This window comes from Manis pentadactyla, chromosome 17, assembly GCF_030020395.1.
Source record: "Manis pentadactyla isolate mManPen7 chromosome 17, mManPen7.hap1, whole genome shotgun sequence".
Taxonomy (NCBI): domain Eukaryota; kingdom Metazoa; phylum Chordata; class Mammalia; order Pholidota; family Manidae; genus Manis; species Manis pentadactyla.
Window position 1 is genome coordinate 14,081,562 of NC_080035.1, and position 17,309 is coordinate 14,098,870.

General features: G+C 37.6%; 1 protein-coding gene and 1 pseudogene across 1 annotated transcript in view; both read right to left on the minus strand.

The window, feature by feature from the left end:
• DGKH (diacylglycerol kinase eta) overlaps nucleotides 1-17,309 on the minus strand; it is a 200,060-nt gene that overhangs the window by 90,846 nt on the left and 91,905 nt on the right. Inside the window, exons 5-8 of the mRNA XM_036932386.2 lie at nucleotides 9,531-9,635; nucleotides 9,097-9,229; nucleotides 2,955-3,061; nucleotides 2,179-2,304 (exon numbers count right to left, since the gene is read on the minus strand). Coding sequence (XP_036788281.2) covers nucleotides 2,179-2,304; nucleotides 2,955-3,061; nucleotides 9,097-9,229; nucleotides 9,531-9,635 — 471 coding nt within the window. The remainder of the gene's footprint in view (nucleotides 1-2,178; nucleotides 2,305-2,954; nucleotides 3,062-9,096; nucleotides 9,230-9,530; nucleotides 9,636-17,309) is intronic.
• LOC118935806 (eukaryotic translation initiation factor 5-like) lies at nucleotides 9,642-17,079 on the minus strand (annotated as a pseudogene).

The window sequence follows — 17,309 nt, forward strand, 5'->3', positions numbered from 1 at the left end:
TGAAAGCAGACTCTTCACAAAGCACTTGTTTAATATGGCTTTATTATGTTAGTCCTTTTAGAAAAGTGCATATTAAACACATCTTTATCAAATCTTTTGGGAAAATAACCAAAATTTAATGGTGACTCTTATTCTGATGACCTAATTTTGGATTGTTTTCTATTACGATTTATAATAATTAGCAAATCCAAATGGATTTTGGAAAAACAAGCATGCACAGATAGTTTTAAAAGGAATAAAAAGTGTGAGAATCACAGAGCAGAACAAAAATATTTATGATAATGTTAGATGAGAAAAGCAGGACATAAAATTTTATCTTCACTATTCTTACTGTAAAGATACTATGTTCAGAGACAGGAAAATTAAGGAGTTGACTCATTAGGGTTATGGAAGTACAGTTTCGTTTTGTTTTGAACTAGATGACTATGTTTAGAAACTAGATATTCTGCTGTGAAAAACTCATATTTAACAAAAAAATAATATGTAAACAGATAAATGATAGTATATAAGAAGTATAAGACTAAGTAGAGGGATATAACAAAGGTGACAGTGGCTCAGAAGCCCACATATCTAACGAACATGGAGGCAGGAATGATTTCTTAATAAGGTGACATTCAAGTTTGCCAGGAAAAAGGGGGGAAAAAACATCTCAGAATGCCCCCTTCTATAATCTGTAATAATACTAGTATCCTATTTGTGAAACTTTTAAATGGTGGTCTTGAGAAAATAAGTAAAAAAAACCTAATTAACTCCTACTGTTAGTGAAGTTTAAAACTACTGATTAAATGCAAGTAGGGGCCTATATATTGGAGGTAAAGACAAATGATACAAAACCTTTCTAAAATAATTAATCTCATGTTTTCTTTTTAAAAAGTTGGAGAAGAACATCTAAAGTTCTAGAAGTAGAGAAGGACACCTCAGTAAATGTACAGACTAATAAAAATAACAGTGGATGCATACATGAGTGGTTGTCTCCCAAAAAACCAATCTTAGGTGAGATGAAGATTTAAAACCTTACTTATGGGAGCATTATTGTTATTTATTTACATATTTATTTAACTTTAAAATTGTATCTTACAACACTCTTTTAAAATAAGCACTGGCGTAAGAGGTCTTAGGGGTGAGGGTTGCATCAAAACTCCGAAGAGAGATATCTAATATAGTCTGTGTGTTATATTAAATAGGGTAAGAGAAAGAAAAAGTAACACCTATGACTAATAAAGGAGGCACCAGATGAAGAATAACAAAAGCCTAAGGACAAAGAATTACATTTGATTTAAAAATAAAAAGGAAACAGATACCTATAAGGTCTGACTAAACAACTGCTGGACTTCTTTTCCTGTGGCCAATGGAATCAACCTCATTGATTATGAAATCAACGTTAGCATAATTCACATCTCTTACATTTGCTGACCTGCACCGCTGCTATGGAAAGCAATGGTTTTTGCACCTTTTGGGTGGGGAGGTTGTTGACTTCCAAGACTCAAAACAATCCCCTGTGCACAGCAATCACTGTCATAGCTGGAAGCATGGCCCAGGGGTAAGATGGGCACTCACAGCTATTGCCTCCTGGCCCCTTGCTACTCGCTGAGCTCACCTGAGTCCCTGCTCTGACTGCCCTCAGGCAGACCTGAGGCCCAGTCCTCACACAGCCTGACACGGACAGGACCGATCCTTGCCAGCAGCTCTACATTATGCCGGGTGGGCTTCTTGCTGTTTTCATGCACGTGAAGGGAAGTTTTAAAATACTTATTTATATTCTATAAATGCATATCATTTAAATTACATCGGTGCGTGGCCTACTAAACTAGCATTCTGTCATGGAACACACTCAGGACTGCAGCACAATTACACTTTGCATGTCAGTACAATTTGGTGGCTTTCTGGTTGCAACAGGTGGTGAAATGCTTGAAAATAGCAAACCACTGAGTGTGGCTAAAGCAAAATGAAAAACAATAAACCTGTGGCAAAGAGATCTTTAGACTAAGGAACTGTATAGCAAGAGTAAGTATTACAGAAAGGACATTTGTAAAGTAACCAGACTGGAAGGAATATACTTTAAAGAACATTAAAAATGGGTGTGTGCGCTATTGGGCTCTGCTGTGCCATAAATTCTTTGCCTCTAAATCACACAGATGGAAAAGTTATGACAATAAACTAATTAAAAGGGACACTCACCATCGTTTTACACCAAAGGCATTTCCAATCTTGGAGACGGAGAACACTGCCACACGTTTTGTCACAGACAGCACACTTGGCGCTCACAGGCAAGTTACCCTCGAGCCACTGGTGAGGCATAGCCACCTGTACAGCAGGGATAGAGAGAAGTCAAATTAAAGACTGTAGAGGACATCATTCTTATCCTAGGGAAGACATAACATTAGTCCTTTCTCTATGGAATCCATAGTATTATCATTCATGGCATCCATTCATTTACCCCAAGTTTAATGAGCATGTATTAAGCTCCCAGCACTGTAGGTTTCCAATAATATGTGAGACTAATTCCCTGCCCTTCAGGATCTGTAGTCTAGCTGAGAAGAAAGACACCTAAAGGCGTTAACATAAAGTGACCACAAAGGGCTACCAGAGACTTGTATGCACAGTGCAATAGAGGCAAGGTTTTGAAGGAGAAGGCTCTGCTGAGGGGAGGCTGCAAAGTCTGAGGAGTGAACATCTGAACAAACAGCTTCGCTAAGCCTTAAAGAACGTTTTAATTTGTCAGTAAGAGTCTACGCCACCAGCCCAGCATGACAAACACTCCTAAGCCCTATTCACATTTCCCTCAAAATCTGAGAGCTCAAGGGACCTTAGAGGAATCTAATTGAAATAAAAAACTCATAATTATCCAAACCTTCCCTAAAAGTAAACACTCCCACTTAACTGTATCATCATTTTCCTCAGGGCAGAAAATAGAAGAGAGGGTGCTGGGAAGAGATCAGGGAGAGCAGGCTTACCCCGTCTTCGTCCTCTATGACGTCCCTCCCGACGGAGGCCAGGGTCGTCCACTTGCAGTTGTTTGTCGCCCTCACGGCGCACCTTTTGTGAGCCTTGAATTTACACACTAAAAAAAAAAAGTCAACCATTTCTAAAGGAATATGCACTTTTGGACAAATAATGAAAGGAAATCAAAGCATGAAATTTTAAAGGGCTGGGGGAAAGGAAGGAAAACAATATTTTAAAAAGTTTAAATTACTCCTCAGCAATAGTAACAGTATTCTGAAGAGCTATACAGCTATGCGTTTTGAAGCGCTTTCATCAAGCTATGGATTGCAACTTAGAAAGATTCCACTTACTCAGAAAAGAAGAAGAAAAAGGAGATAAAGGAATTGTTTCTTGAGGAGAAAGGAGGCAACACACACACAGAGAATGTGGAGGTGCTGATAACATCCTACTTCTGAATCTGGGTGCTGATTATGTAAGTGTTTAATTTGTTAAACATCCAATGAGCTGTGCGCTTCTGATATATGTATTTTTCTGAACATATACTTAAAATGAAAAGTTTGAAAATATCAGCAAGAAAAAGAACAGGATAATTCAAAGGAGTTATAAAGTGCAAGTATGCCCAGAAAATATCCAGACATCATGGGAAATAGGCTGATTAAGGCCACAAAGATGGCACTGTCTTTTAGAAGTATTATGTTAGAATGACTACATTATAATGTAGAAGAAAGGAATGATGAAGTGATGTTCCCAGTATATGCATCATTAATTTTCCCCAGCCATGTTATCATAAAGGACCCTATAAAAGAGAAATAAAAGACACTGAAAACTGTAAGACATTGATGAGATAAATGGAAGACACAAACAAATGGAAAGATATTCCACGCTCATGGATTGGAAAGATACCCATAGTATCTAAAGCAATCTAGAGATTCAATGCAATGCCTGACAAAATTCCAATGGCATTTTTCACAGAATTGTAATAAAAAATACTAAAATTTATATGGAACCACAAAAAACCCCAAGTACTCAAAGCAATCTTGAGAAAGAAGAACAAAGATGGAGGCATCACCCTAATTTCAAACTATATTACAAAGCTATAGGAATCAAAATAGTATGTTATCGGTATTAAAACAGACAGATCAATGGACAGAAGAGAGAGCCAAGAAACAAACCCATGCATGAATGGTCAGTTAATTTACAACAAAGAAGCCCAGCATGTACAGTGGGGAAAGGACAGTTTCTTCAATAAATGGTGCTGGCAAAACTGAACTGCTACATGCAAAAGAATGAAACTGCACTACTGTCTTACACTACACACAAAAATTAACTAAAAAGGGATTAAACACTTGAAAGTAAGACCTGAAACCATAAAACTCCTAGAAGAAAACATAGGCAGTTGGGCTGTTGGCATCAGTTGCAGTGATGATCTTTTGGATTTGACCAAAGGCAAAGGGAACAAAAGCAAAAAATAAGTAAGTGGGACTATATCAAACTAAAAATCGTCTGCACAGCAAAAGAAAACATCAACAAAATGAAATGGCAACTAATGAATGGGAAAAAATATTTGTAAATCATACTTCTCTCTCATATGTCTAAAATATATAATGAACTTGCACAATTCAACAGCAAAAACACAAACAATCCAGTTAAAAAATGGGCAGAGGATCTAAATAGACATTTTTCCAAGAAAGACATACAGATAGCCAACAAACACATGAAGATGCTCCACATCAGTAATCGTCAGGGAAATATAAATCAACACCACAGTGAGATAGCACCTCACACCTATTAGAATTGCTATTATCAAAAAAGACAAATTACAAATACTGGCAAGGATGTGGAAAAAAGGGAACCGTCATGTGCTGTTAGTGGGAATGTAAACTGGTGTAGCTACTATGAAAACCAGTATGGAGGTTGCCAAAACAATTAAAAATAGAACTACCATGTGATCCAGCAATTCATCAAGATATGAAACAACCCAAGTGTCTACCAATACATGAAGGGATAAAGATGTGGTGTACACACACACACACACACACATACACACACACACACAATGGAATATTACTCAGTCATAAAAAAGAATGAAATCTCGCCATTTGCAACAACATGGATGGACCTTGAGGACATTATGCTAAGCGAAATTAGACAGAGAAAGACAAATACTGTATAATCTCCATTATACATGAAATCTGAACAACAGAAACAAAAACAAGCCCATAGATAGAACAGGCTGGTGGTTGCTAGAGGTGGGAATGATGAAATGGGTGAAGGTGGTCAAAAGGTACACACTTCCAGTTAAAAAATAAGTTAAGTGCTGGGGATGTAATGTACATCATGGTGACTATAGTCATATTTGAAAATTACTAAAAGAGTATATCTCAGAAGTTCTCACCATAAGAAAAAATTCTGTAACTGTGTATGGTGATGGATGTTAACTATACTTTTAATGGTGATCATTTTGAAATATATGCAAATACAGAATAAAAAAGAGAGAAATAAGAGGTAACAACCAGGAAGGAAACAGGAAATGTATGAAGAAACAAGTAAACCATGGATTTGAAAAGTTAACCCTTGCTTATGAAAATCACAACTTGACTACTAAGCTTATCTATCCTTCTAAGGACACAAATTATCCAGGCCTTAGTGGAGACTGATGTTATACCAGTGTCTGGCTTTCCAGATAAATATTTGGAAGTAGAGATCACTTCAGTGGAAATATATAAGGTAATGGCTACTAAATTCTAAATGTAAGGTAGCTCCTTTTCACATGATTTTTAGATTTCTAACAGTAAACCACTAAAAAATTTTTGAAATGATGGATTACACACCATTCTTTTTAAAGTCCTAATTTGATACACCATAAAAACGAAAAGGGTCAGGTAAAATAACTAAGATGTCTATAGCTAAATGTTTAAAATGTGTTGGGTATCATGAATGGCCAACATATAAATGGTCACTTACACTAAGCTGGTTTTCCCTTGAAAAATATCAGACACTGGAAACGTTTCACCACATTGTGTGCATTCACAAATTCTTGCCTGGAAATCCTACCATTTGTGAGATAAATGATCTTGTGACTTGAGCACAGACTCCATATAGAATGCACTATTTTTCAGTTGAATTTTATTGCTGATAAACAATTGTGTAAAGAAACAGCACGACAGGAAGTAAGCTTAGTTTGAAAAACAGTTTTGGCATGCCCTGATCTTTTTTGCTCAAATACAAATGACTATTTTAAAACTGATGAGTCAGTGTCTCTAGGCCTTTTCATCTGTTAACTATATTTCTTAAAAGTGTGGTCCTAGTTTTACTTTTATCTCCAACATAATCCTCAGGCTGATTTTTATGTATAAATAAGTACTTGATATTAACAGTTTACAACTTTTCTAAAAGGAAAGGAAGGAAGTAAAAGAGGGCACAGGATATAATTTCATGGCTTTTTGACCATTTTGCCATTAAAAATTAAACAGATAATCAAAAATAAAAATCACACTTTTGAAACAGTAAAGTGCTTCATGCAATGAGCCTTGAGAATTGCAAAGTTGCTTAATTAAACATATAATAATAATAATAAAACAAACTAGACTATAATTATGGTCACTCAGGAATGGAAATAGTAAAAGACACCTTAACTTTGTTAGGTGACAATTAAATTTCTCCAAACAAGTTATTCTCTAATAAAGCACTTTCCCTGACCTATAAAACTATTATTCTGAAACCACATAACTTAAAAAATACACTGACATGTAACAAAATTAAGATATTTTTGTTCAATACCCAGTCTTTACCACACTGAATCTTTATAAGTGTTCAACAGTGGTCAAGATAAAAATTTGTAGGTATCCATATTGATATTATTTGATGCTGTTGATTTTTTAAAACACAAATTAACATTTTTTTTGTTAAATTAGTGTTTAAATAACTGTGAAGAACAATTATGCTCTGAAATTATAATTAAAATTCTCTATTAAGTTGGGGGATTACTTATAAAAACTGTTTTCTGTCTTCTATTTTTCATTCATATATTTTATATATACAAAGCTCTAAAATAATAACTTTAGTTATTATTCAACACATACCCAAAAGACAAATCAGTACGGTTTCATTTTCTTGTGAAGAATAAGGGCAGAAAGATAAATTTAGTGATGTCTTTACACACCAGAGGCTGGACTTCTTTCTAATAAAAAGTTTTTCATTGTCACTATTGAATGAATTTTTCTCTAATACACATCTCTGTTAATTTTTAAAACCTCTTGTAGCCTATCTCTTTGGTTTAATCAAGTAAACACTTCATTCAGGTTTTTGAGGCTTCTAAAGTTTGAGAATTACTTGGGTTATAAAAAAATATCCTAAATAACCCTATTCTCACAAAAAAGGCAACTTTTTAAGTATATTCATAAAACATGGGATTTTCAAACTTCCTGCTACAGTTCTAAAAATATTGATGACAAGATGCCACAGATTTAAAAAATTTTATCAGCAGAGAAAGTGAATATTAACATATATTCCTCTAAAATATAACTTAAAAATACAATAGTTTGAGATTTAAGAAAAAGTCAAGACTTCATACTACTAGAATAACAAATTTATTTAAAGACTTTTAAGTTTCTTATTCTCATCAGCTAATGTAATTTTCATTTTTCTTTTAAAATGCTTAGAAAAAACAGGTGCCTTGTTAGCGCAGTAGGTAGTGTGTCAGTCTCATAAAATGCTTAGAAAAATATTTAGTCATCCCACTATAAACCTCAATTCTTAAACAATTCAATGTATTTAGTAACAGAGAACTCTCAAGTCAGAAATCGAAAGAATATTAGAGTATCTCAGCCCTGTTATCATTTTTAGCATTTTGGGATGAGAGACTAGAAGGCAATCGTAAAAAGACCTTCAAAATAACACCACACAACGTTACAGACTTGATGGGAGTAACTCAGAGCTACAGGAACCCTTTGAAACTACTGAAGTCATAAGGGCCAATTACATCTTTTTGTGCAATCATTCTTAAATCTAAAAAAAAAAAAGTTTAATGACTCCTCCAAATGTTTGTTTTTATGAATTTTAATGCATCAGGCCTTGGTGCAACCTGTGATTATTCATTTGATAGATTTGTCACAGAGCAATTGCAAAGTTCTATAATTTATTTGGCTAGAAAACTAGTTTTAGTCTCTGTATCTTCCCATTTAATTTTCATAGTGTTCTGTGAGACGTGACTATTATCCCACTTTACATATGAGGAAACAAAAGTCTTAAAAGAGTTAAACTACTTTTCTTGGTCACAGCGTGTAATGCCAGAAGTGGACCTGGAACCACGATGGTTAACGTGCAGAACTCTAGTCGTAACCACTATGCTGCATTACAGTAAATTGCTGAAATAATGATATATCTCAGATTTTATAATTCAAAATGAACTAAAACCATAACTCTATTACTATTTTATTATTTATTTATAATAAAGTTATATTCAAAATTATTTGAGAATTTTTTTGTATTAGAGAAAAAAGGTAGTATTAGTATTATATTTGGTTCAAAAAATAGTCCATATTGGTATGATCATGGAGGTATAAAATTAAATCTAAAGAAGTTATGAGTTATCTTGTGGTTATTATTAGTGTTATCTCCTCTTAATGGTCACTCTTTTGTTTACTAATAAACCCACAAATTCTATAAAGAAAACAATAGCATAGGTCTTATAGAAAACTTCAATGAATTAAAAAGCACGCCATCCATCTAAACATAAATGAAATAAAACATTCACAACATTGAAATATAAGTAGCAATCAGAAATTCTGCCCGAGTATATTCTTTCCTCACAGAAAGTCTTGCTCTCCATAATCAGTCAGAACAGAAAAAGAATACTAGAAAACTAAAATACACACTAAAGATTTTCTTTTTCAACAGTAGTTCCTAGTTCCTCTGGTGTGAAATGCTACATTTTGATTTGTACAACCTTTCAAATAATGTATTATCTTTTCCTCAGCAAAACTGTTTCCCAAGTTAGTGCAGAGCTCCACTTAGAGCTCCGGCTGAGATGCTCCCAGCTACAGCTCCCACACAGGTGCAGTGTTTCCTGTGAGGATGCTCCTCTGTTCACTTCCCAGCAGTACCCGAGGCCGTGTATTCAGAGTGGGGTCAGTGTGGAGGGAGCTACAGTACCTTCACAGGACAGGCCATGGGAGGTGACTCCAGAAAGACTCTCTCTGCACACGTTACAGAAAGTGGGTCGGGCATGGGAGCAGGCGTACCAGTTATGCATCCCTGAGAAATGTTCCACATTAAACTGGGCAACCTAGAAATGACACATTAGCACAGATTGGCCAAACAAAGCAGCAAGACTACAGATGCTTAAAATTTGGAATGCATTCAGTTGATGACTAAAATTACAAATCTGTAACTTAAAATGAAAATTTTAATTAGAAACTTCAATTTTGCTTTAAGTAAAAAAAAAAAATCTTAGTATCAGGTTTAAACAAGTTGCTGAACAAATCTGCACATACTTTTTTTTTTTTTTAATGCAGAAGATAGCCTTAGCTCTTCGGTTAACATTTATTCCCTACAAACATGAAGCAACAGCAGAGATACTACTTTACCTCGTAAGGTTCTCTGGTCTGTACAGACTTCAGTGAGCTGATCCAATCCTCCATCTCCTTTCTGTTCTCAGCACACAGCATCAGTCTTCTGAATGGAGTGATTATCTGAGAGGGATAATTCAATCTAATGATTGTTTATAACCCACAAGAATGATGATTGCAAAACCTGACAATCTAACAAAGTAATTTCATTTCTAATCTCTGAGTCTTTATCTCCTTGATAAGAAAGATTCTCTGTAACATGAATGAGTTTAGTTCCCGGACTATGATACAATGTGGTCTAGGAACAAAAAATTCTAAGGAGCTTTTTCTTGTCTTTGATCTCACTGTTACATACTTAACAGGATTGTCAGCCTTTATCAAAGGCTATGAACCCAAACAATGTATTCTTATTTCATGGAATACATCTTGAAAACTGATTTTAAATTTACTTGAAAATAATTCATAGTAAGCTTAGAATTAATACATAGCTTTCAATGTGGAAAATTATTAAAAAAACTGGTAACCAAAGGAATGCAATACTCAATGACTGCATAATTGGTTTGCAATGGTATCAAGAATATTGTTATTAAATAATATTGGGCTTACATATCTTTCCCGTTGTCTATTTTAATATGATTTACATGATGGATTTTTTTTCCCACAAAGTAGAGCTTCACTGTATTACTCTTTAGGGAGAGCAGAGAAAAAGAATTGCATTTAAGTCCTTTAGCTGGCTTTAAGGGAACAAAATAATTGTGACTCATCCTTTATTCATATCACCAAAGAATGCAAATTAATTATATTAAGAATCGTACAGCAAGTTGAGTGAAAACTTCATGCTGTTTTAGTACCAAAAGTATTTCAAATACTTCAAAGTAAGACTCTGAAATGACTTGATAGAAGCCCTTATCTATGTGTGAATACAATATTCTGGTTGTAACCTTGAAGTTTGCTAAATCCTAAGCATTTACTGCAAAGAAGGAACCATTTACTTCTTACAGAAGAGCAAAATACTACATTACTACATACCATTTCCAAATAATGAATAATATACTTTATACAGCACATAAATTTTCTCAAGTTTAAAAGCCATTTGATCCAGTGACATTCTACATATTGTAGTATAGAAATTTCCCAAGTCATGGAAAGGCAATAGGCATCTAAAACAAAACAAAGAAACCTGTCCCAAAAGGAGTAAACTGGCATGCCTCAATCACTACTGTTCATTTTAGAAAGTAAGTCCATTATTCAAAACTACAGAGATCAGCCTGGTCTTAGCTACTCACCAGTCAATGCCTCCTCTTCTGTCATGAGTTTAGGCTACACAACCTTCCTTAAAGCAAGACTCCTTTAATAGATCTGACAGGCACTCACCCTTAAATACAGCCAGCCAGAAATCACATGGAAGAGGAACACCAATGGTTCAGATTTGGGTATTTTGTTAATTGCACATGAAATTGAACAGAACCTCACTTGTGCATTTTCTTCTGTTTTCCACTACCCTAGATAAAGCTTATTAGCAGTTGGTTCTTCTCTTCCTGAATAAATAGTTAATGCAAATAGCAATGCCTTCCCCATTACTTAAGAGCCAAATGGATGCTTATTGCTTCAAAATGTTTTCCTAGGACAGCTCGTCAAATGCAGCAGAGAGACACCATTAAATCATAATACACTCCTGGCTCTGCCAACTGGCACGGCACTCCAGAAATCTCCGAGTTTCATTGTCTGAATAAAGCTGGTACTTTTTCATTGTCTGAATAAATCTGATATTTACATGAATAAATATCACCTCTACCATTTTATTTTTTTTATTTTTTTGCTATATGATGTAACTCTAAGGATTTCCTCTCTTTTATTATGATCTTATAGTGAGACAAGTATTATTCAGATAAATAAATCACACTTGCTATTTTATTATTTGAAAAATGACCAAAATCAAATCTTTATTTTCATAACCGTATAAATGTGATCCAAATGTGTCCACCAATGATTTTTCAAAAAGAAATATGCTATAAATAAGCAAACTACATCTGCTCATTGAAACGTGTATGGATTCCTAGATGTCTTGTTGGGCTTAGTTACAGACCCCTCACAGCCATGCATTTGTAGTAGGAAGTGTAGCATGATGATAAGCCATTTTAGTTTTTGCACATACACGTTGCAGTTCTGGCTGATGCAAAAAGACCTGCAGCATTACACTGTGCAGCTGGGCTGCACCCACCCCTTTAAATGGCATCAGTATCAATGCTGTCATCCTTGTTGTCTGACTTCACAGTTTCAACTTTCAGTATACTAGCAGCCTTCGATAGACCACCTCAATATTCTCATCTTCTTCATCGTCTTCCCCACCAGAGGGCTCCTCCTCTGCCTCCTTCAACCATTATATAAATGGTTTTGCTGTGACACGAACCTCCTAGGCAGGTTCTTCCTAGACGTATTTCTTTTGAGGCCTTTTCTGACCAGTGATGATGACCTCTCCTGGAAGGTCTGCATCGTACTCTCCTTCAAGACATGTGCACTCCTGGGGATGCACTGCCCTTGGCGCCCTGCTTCCACACGCTCCAAACCGTGCAGAAAACACCGCCGAGGTTTTTGGTTGTTGTGACAAAATCGCCAGACATGGAGCCTGCATTTTTTAATTTGTTCTCTAATCTTACTAAAAAGAACTTCTGTCAAACAAGAGGGCCCAAGGCCTTTACATCTAACCTTTCTGCTTCAGCAACAATTTGTCAGATGAGTCAATAATACTGTCTTTTCCTTTTATTTACAAAAACAAAACAGGTTATTGGCCCACTCTTCAACAGTCCTCTCCAAATCGCTGAGTGTCACCTTTGTCTGGTCACTGATGTCACCCATTCTGTACCTCTGGGCTTCTTCAGCTGTGTCCTACCCCCGTCCCCCCTCCTCTTCTCCCACAGCAGGAGGAGGAGGGCTGACTTCGCCGGCTGCTGCTGCTGGTCGTGGTGGTCTCTCACTGCTGGACACGGAACCATTTTCCTTGTCTTTGCCCTTTATTTTTCTCTTCCTTTTCTTTCTTTCTTGCACCACTGTCACTATTCTCAGGTAGGTTTTTGAGAATGAATGTTTAGAGTTTATGATGTGGGTGCAGCCTACTCCATAGCCACAAGCTTTAACAAGAAGTACCTACTGTTTGCTTCGGGATTCTCACTCAGGTCAGAGAAGAAATTTTTAATGAATCCATCCAACAGGTCTTGTATACATTGGAGGCTGATTAAGTGCCTTTGCAACATCAACCACGTTGACTAGAACTGTCTTAATTCCATTTCCTTTGCCCTCAACCTTGGCAATCAGACAAGGCATCTTGTAGCGATAGAACTGGTCTGACGCACTGTGGTGACACTGGCTTATTAGTGGCTTTATCAATGAGATGAAGAGATCAACGATTGCAACTTTTTGCTATCTTCTACCTGGAAAAGGTTTGACATAACAACTGCAAGAGTTCTCGGTCTCTGACATGAAAACATTTTCGCCACTCAGGCTGTCAGCTTCTTGCTTGTATGCTATGTTTTCCCAGTACAGGTACCAAAGGCTGCTCCACAGCTCTTAGCTCCTGTCCCCAGCGCACAGAGTTGTGTCCTCTAGAGCCTTAAAAGGCTGACCGGACACCCAGTCGGGGCGCGGAGCTCCCAGGCTCAGCACGGTGAGGCTTTCCAGACGTCCGCGGCAGCGGGCCAGGTGGGAGCAGCCAGGCGGAGCTGAACGCAGCAGCGCCACCTTGTGCGCGGCCCCCACCTCCGCCGGCCCGGGCGCTATTTTATTCTTCAACTGTGTTTTCTTGTGAATTCTACATAAAACAGGATGTCTGACGGTTGTAACTATTGTTTATGCTTTTATATATTTTTTAAGTCATTGTGAATTTTTTTAAAAGGGGGAGAAAAGGATACATAGCTTCTAATTTTTCTTGTGGCCTTTGGAACTACATAAATGCCTCAATTCTAAAGGATTTCAACGACATAAATCATGCATGCACCTTGTATGCTGATGAAGTAAAATACACATTCGCAATTTCTCCTTTTTCATAAAATGTGCTTAAAAATGGACAATGATAAGCAAGTAAAGGTTATAACTCATTCTTAAAATGAGACGTTTTAAAAAACCAAGAAATCATAAATTATTTTGGTTTACAGCTTTTGTGATTTCATCTACTGATTATAATCTTAAATTATAAGAAGTCGGTATGGAAAAGATAATCTTTCCTAAATCATGCAATGCAGAGATGTCTGGCTTTGTGTTCACAGCTAAAACCAGCTCGGCGAGCAGCCAGAGTTGTCTGGGTCTAACTAAACACAAGGCTGGCCCACCAAGCAAATCTAACATCTCCTAGAGTGGCCCCTTACCGTCTGGGGTTACTTCTTACCAAGTCCCCAGTGCTCTGAGTCCCCTCCCCACCTTTCAATTAAATTCTTCCTCATCCTCAGCCTTTGTACATAAGAATGTGCCAGTCACGAGTCAGGCTGTCATCACACTACAGTAGTTTCTGATCCAAATCTTTATTAGGAAAATATCTGGGGAGCAGCAAACTGAGAATTCCTGGGTTCTTACTCTGAACATATATCAGACTCAGCCTTTTTATTATGACACTGAGTAGGGTGGGGAGATGGAAGGAAAGAGGAGGGGAGGGGAGGCGGAAGACCGGCTGAGCCTGCTGGGGGCCACGGCCAGGAAGTTTCTGGAACCAGCAGACTTGGTCCCTTTCTTGAAGGAGCTGCAGTGCATCTATCCTAAGGTGTCCCCTAGTTCCTGTACTTCTCTCAACACCCCCTTCCCCTCTCTTGCCACTAACCCACAGTCCCCAAGTATTCATTCAAGAACATCTGAACTCACTTCGGTAATTACTTTATACAAGTTATAACCACCACTCCCACCTCAGATCCTGGAGCACATCTGTCTGTCATCCACCCCGGCATTTACTGAGCATGTACTGCGTGCCAGAGCCCAGGGATTCAAACCAAATGGGCTTTGCCTTAATACCCTAGAAGGGAGACAAGAAGTAATCCAAGGCGTGCTTATCTGAAAAAGTGCTGTATGAGATGGAGTGCCAAGGAGAGACACCTGAGGTAATTTCCTAAATGCTGCTGGGGATGACATACAAATCTCTGTTAACGGAGATTCCGCTCCACTTTCTGAGGATTACTGGCCTATAAGTGTTAACCCAACAACACTAGTGTGTACGTATAAGAATCAGGAATTTCACAACTGGGTAGGGTAAATCATGTAAATACATGAAACAGATATAAGACAATCTGCTATTAAATATACAACATTCTATAGAAGAGTAACATTATAGTTAAGATGTTAAAAACTAAACATGCTCAGGGAAAAAAAGAAATACCATACTGGTCACCTTTCGGTGAAGAGATTACAGATCATTTTAATTTTTTTGGTTTGTCTGCAGTTTCTAAAGTAAATACACAGTACTTCTGCAATAACATTATTTAATTTTTTTACTAACAGAGGGATGGGGAATTAGCACTGAACCTCACACTGGATTATTCCAAAGTAGTTCTCAAACTTTGCTGCACATTTGAATCATGGGGAAGATTTTTAAAAATCCCAATTTTCAGGCAACACTCCAAACCAATTAACTCAGAACAGGTCAGAGTGGGACCCAGTCACCAGTTTTAACTCCCAGGTGATTTGAAAGTGCAGTCAAGACAGAGAACCAGGGTTCCAAAGGTATTTTATTGTTTCCTACCGTACTGTTAGAACTTAAAAAGTGATAAAAGTTTCTACAGAGAATTACATGCCCTGAATTACAGGGCATTGCTAATCTGCAAACTCCCAGCTGGAAATCACTAATGCAACAGCAGAGGGATTCAGGGCCTAAACTCTGGAGTCAGATCCTCTCAGAATGAATACCAGCAGCAGCCTTTGCTACTCGTGTGGCTGTGAATGTGTTTCCCCTGCTGTCTGAGCCTCGGGAACCTCAGTCTCCAATCTGCTGCGCAAGGACAGCAGCCCCTCAGAGCTGGGCAGAGTGGTGAGGATGGGTGAGATGCCCTAGCTAGAGCACCCAGCACAGTGTCTGCTCCAGAAGCCAAGCTCAGTAAACACCAGCATCACGACTCCTCTTAGCACTGACAGAAATTATGTACACATTTACAGGTTTCTTCTATAATGTATGTATTTCTTGAGGAAGTATAGTTCACAACCACAAGTAACATGAGTTTAAGTAAAAAATGGAGGCAGTTTTGCCAACAAAATAGTCCCTGACCAGCAAACCACAAAAATAGGAAGAATGATGATGACCTACTCCTTAGAAGACATTAGGAAAATAGCAACAAACAAATAAGGTAAAAATTGTCCCGTCTTAATTGCACTGCGTCTACCCTTACCCACAGCAGGAATATAAGCCGGCAAAAGGCTTAGCAAGGTTAACCCTTTGCAGCACTGAAGGAGTTCAGAGCACTATCCCTAGTAGGTATTGCTCCTAATTATTCAAGACAGAGGGTTACTTGTAACTCACACTTTTGATTGTGCAATGAAGGAAACTCTGCAAACTTTTGTGGTAACTTTAAATGTCCAACAACTTTTTTTTGTTAGGAAATTCTTGTTTCTAACCTAACGTTCTTTGCAGCAAACTGATCACGTCTGCCCAGTTGCAGTACTTGTATCTTCAGTGAATATTCCTGAACCGCCCTGAATGAACTAAAAATTCATTTGTAGTGAGAGGCCTTTCTTGGGAACAGAACAAACAGAAAGCTTAGTTGTGCTATAACAGGTTTTTAGTGTCTGTATTTTTTATAACTAGGGGGATATAATCTGACTTTTGTCAAGATGATTCAGGTATAAATCCTTTTCATACTAGGTTTGCTGTACCAGAAGCTGCCAACTGCTCAGTCTTATATACCTCTTCCATCCTTCTTCATAAAATATATCCAACTTCAATCACGTATGTTGCTTTTTTTTCAGTATTCTGTTATGGAATGAAATAATTCACTTTGACAACTTAAATGTGCCAAGCTGCAATATATCATGCATCTTAAGTGACTACTTTGAGAGTACAGATTTCATAGAGTAAACTAGGAACTGCGCCATTCAAGAGCACAGGTCCGCAACTGTGTGTGCACACATGAACCGACCCAAGAGTTTTTCCAGAACACATCTAACCATGCTCCAAACCAGACCAGGTGCATCAAAATCTTACTTGGGGGAAAGGTGTGGATAGTTTCAGATGTAATCTGTAATTTGATTACAGGTTATTCTGATGCACATCTCTGTTTATCAACCACGAAGAGTAGTAGAAGCACCTAACTTTCCCATCAGTCAAGGCAAGATCTGGTCTAAATAACGTATGGAAAGTGGTCTTAAACTTTGTGGCTCCCTATCTCCCTTTTCTGCACCCCGCTGCTCCCAAATGAGCTCCACTGTCCTCATCTGCCGCTACTCGCACTCCTTCGTGGGGGTGCGGAGGACCAGTCTGCAATAGCCCACCACGTACAGCACCGCACGGGATCACAGAGGGCACAAAACAATGCCTTCGGATGTTTTTGTTGGGCCGTTCTGTCAGACAGCGGTCACAGCAGCAAGTTAAAATCCATCCCATCAGACAGGCACTTAACTTTGCTTATCACAGTGCAAGCAGCCTAAACCTATTTTCTTCAGTTGGTCACCTCATACATGTTTATTACCAAGGGGCCCCCAGAGGCATTTGGGTCTACAAGTCCTGTAGAGACTCTCTGACTCCTGTGCCTTCTGGGGTCAGAACTTTCCTATTTTATTAACCAGTTGCTTCAAGCCCCATCTGTTTTCTAAAATGAAAACTACTGACCTAAA